Source organism: Aplysia californica, unplaced genomic scaffold, assembly GCF_000002075.1.
Source record: "Aplysia californica isolate F4 #8 unplaced genomic scaffold, AplCal3.0 scaffold00556, whole genome shotgun sequence".
NCBI classification, from domain to species: domain Eukaryota; kingdom Metazoa; phylum Mollusca; class Gastropoda; order Aplysiida; family Aplysiidae; genus Aplysia; species Aplysia californica.
The window spans coordinates 408,163-411,457 of record NW_004797826.1 but is presented as its reverse complement, the minus strand read 5'-3'; the positions used below and the strand labels follow the sequence as shown (position 1 = coordinate 411,457).

The window sequence follows — 3,295 nt, the reverse complement described above, 5'->3', positions numbered from 1 at the left end:
AACATAGGATGAAAAAGTAAACGTAAAGTAAACGTACTCTCTTGTAACACCTCCTCTAACAGTTAATACTCATAAGGTACTATTGTGTTGGAAGTGCGGTAAAACTTGTACTAAAACTAATCTAGGAGACTCCGATACCAAGCGCATGCGGAAAGCTAGGCAGAGATGTCATATCTTGCTACGATGTCGTTTGTATGTTTTCGGAACTTAAAAAAAAACAACAACTAAGAGACAGAGAGGGAGGGGGTGGCAGAGAAAGAAAGAAAGAGAGAGAGAGAGAGAGAGAGAGAGAGAGAGAGAGAGAGAGAGAGAGAAAGAGAGAGAAAGAGAGAGAGAGAGAGAGTGTGTGTCTCTCTTACCCTTGGTGTGTGTGTGTGTGTGTGTGTGTGTGCGTGTGTGTGTGTGTGTGTGTGTTTGTGTCAGTGTCAGCACATGTCTATTAGCATGTATAAGGATTTGTTGGTGTATGTTCGTGTATACATTCAGTGTGTGTGTGTTGGATGTGTGTGGGTGTGTGTTGTGGGTGTGTATGTGTTTGTGTGTGTGTGTGTGTGTGTGTGTGTGTATGTGAATATATTGGTGTGTGTAATACTGTGTGTTTAAGTGTGTGTGCACTCGCACCTGTGTGCATGGGTTGCAGTGCGTTCATGTGACTGTGCGTGCGTGTGTGCGTCAGGCAACAAAATTTCAGTCTCTGAATGTTCATGCTCTCCCCCCCCCCCCCCCAGGTAACAAACTGATCAGAGATGCGGTCTACAAGAAACTGACCAACATCGCCTCGTCTGAGCTGGCTATTGTGGTGGACGCGGATGACAACGGGGCGCGATACACCTGTAAGGCCAGCAACCGCGCCACGCCCACGCCACTGCAAGTCAGCATCACCCTCACCGTGCACTGTGAGTTACACATTTCGTGACCTCGGTGCTTTCTTGTCTTCTCTCCATTTTTACTAACAGTGAAAACAGTACATAACAAAGAGTGAGCTTAAGATGAAGTCACATTTTCAATTTGAAAAAAAAAAAGAAATGGAAATAAGACAAGAAATCACTGTCAGTTACACAGGTGTTGTCGTCATCTTTATGGCTTAGATTTTTTAATAATGATACAGGCGATTTCTATAGCACCCACTTTTATACAGTACAGCTCCATGGCCATTCTAATGGATTTTTGTTTTGGCTCAACGCCTTTTGTGATCATTTAAGATCATGTTTAATAATAATGCTAAGGCTGAAGATTTCTATAGCGCCCACTCTCATACAATACAGCTCTAGGCAATTGTTATTGATTTGGGGGGGCGGGCTCCCTGCCTTTTATATCCGTTTAAAAACAGAATTTTGTGTGGATTTTACTGAAAAACATTGATTAAAGGCTAAAAAAAATGTAAATTTGCTGTTTCCAAGGATGAACTTTGGAAATCACCAAACTTTGGCAGCCATTTTATCACTGACACCAAGCGTTTCCCTCCTTTTTCAATCCTAATTATCTAGAATTCTATCCAAGACTTTCTTTTCATCAAGAGCAAGACAAATGAACACGCTGAAGCAAATAACCCAAGATACCCAAAAATTGACAAGCACCTGATTCCACCTTATCAAGAGACATTGTGTGACATGCTGACAAAATGAGTTCATGCCTTTTATTATTTCATATTTATAAATTGTGAAAACTTCACCTCTAAGCGTGATGTATCTATTTCCTTAAGGCCTGAATCCGGGAAGTAACTCATCTTGTCAACATGCCTTGCATATATATCAAAGCACATCTTCATTTAAGAGAGAAAAAGAAACCTAAGAAACATTATTTTCCCAATGTTTGACCCTTGTATTTCTCAATGTTTGACCCTTGTATTTCCCAATGTTTGACCCTTGTATTTCTCAATGTTTGACCCTTGTATTTCCCAATGTTTGACCCTTGTATTTCCCAATGTTTGACCCTTGTATTTCCCAATGTTTGACCCTTGTATTTCCCAATGTTTGACCCTTGTTTTTTCCCCCCAGTCCCTCCGGCCCACGTGGTCATCTCCCTGAGCCCGTCCCAGCCCAGCGCGGGCCAGCAGGTGGACCTGACCTGTGTGAGCTCCTCCAGCAACCCGGCCGCCGAGATCACCTGGCTGCGTAACGGCCGGCGCATGACTGGCGTCAGTCTGGGCACAGTGGAGGCGGAGCACGGCGGCAAGAACACCACCAACCGCCTGCGTTTCTACCCCACCTCGCGCGACCACAACGCCGTGTTTGGCTGCCGCGCCACCAATCGCCTGCTGGACCAGTCGGTCACCGACGCCATAACGCTCAACGTCTTGTGTGAGTTGGCGCTGGCCACAACTTTCTCTTTTTGATGCTTTTTATAGTTTCTGATTTGCTTTTCAGAACATAGTTTTTACTCCTCGTCTTTCTCTTTCACTTTTTCTCTCACTTTCTCTGTCTGTTTATTTTGTGCTTTCTGCTTTTAATAAATGATAATAATTGACATAAATAAATAGCATTTGGCATTTGTACACAACATATCCCCGTTCAACAGCAAGCTCTATAGCTATGCGCTTTACTATCTTTATAAAGTTTTCTTTTTGTAACTTTTGGATTTTGTTGCGGCTTTGTTAGTCTGCATATGGTTCTCAAGGGCACAGCAACTTTCTTGATGCCATGGGTAACCATCAGGCCAGCTCAGATTGATACTATAGATAGTTTCATGTGATGCGAGACAGAGTTTTCTCAATATTTATTGTTGTGCTTTTTTTATAAACTGTTTACTAGCTAGAATCATGAAATTATATGAATAGAAAGATAAAGAAATTGAATAGATGAAAGCATCTTATACATTCTGAAATATTCAGATGATTAGATAACTAAGTGAATAAAATTGATTGACGTTTTCTGTAAACAAAATACGATGTGCTGAGCGATGAGATTTTTAAGACTGCGAGAGACTCGCGAAATGAAATAACTCTAAGTTGGCGAAACTGTATGTTTGTATGTTTTTGTTTTTCAGTCAAGCCGGAGTTCAACGACGCCACACTGCCGAGCAAGATTGACGTGAAGAAAGGGGAGAGGACTAGCATCAACCTGACGGCGTACGCCAACCCTCCCAACGTGACCTACACACTGTTCAAGGGTGGCTCCTCCTTCAGCACGCCCTCACGCTTCCGGCTGGGTAACGGCTACCTCAACATCTCCAGCATCTCCAAAAATGACAAGGGAAACTACACCATCAAGGGAGAGAACAACCAGGGATTTTCAACCTTCAATTTTTCCATCAATGTCAAATGTGAGTGTAGGGGGCAGGCACAGATACCCTGCTG

At 42.9% G+C, this 3,295-nt stretch overlaps 1 protein-coding gene across 1 annotated transcript in view; it reads left to right on the top strand.

Annotated features, from left to right (window-relative positions):
• Positions 1-3,295, top strand: part of LOC101851291 (nephrin) — a gene marked incomplete in the record, with an annotated part of 41,563 nt that overhangs the window by 9,006 nt on the left and 29,262 nt on the right. Inside the window, 3 exon segments of the mRNA XM_013087192.2 lie at positions 729-896; positions 1,998-2,300; positions 2,986-3,261. Of these exon segments, the coding sequence (XP_012942646.1) occupies positions 729-896; positions 1,998-2,300; positions 2,986-3,261 (747 nt within the window).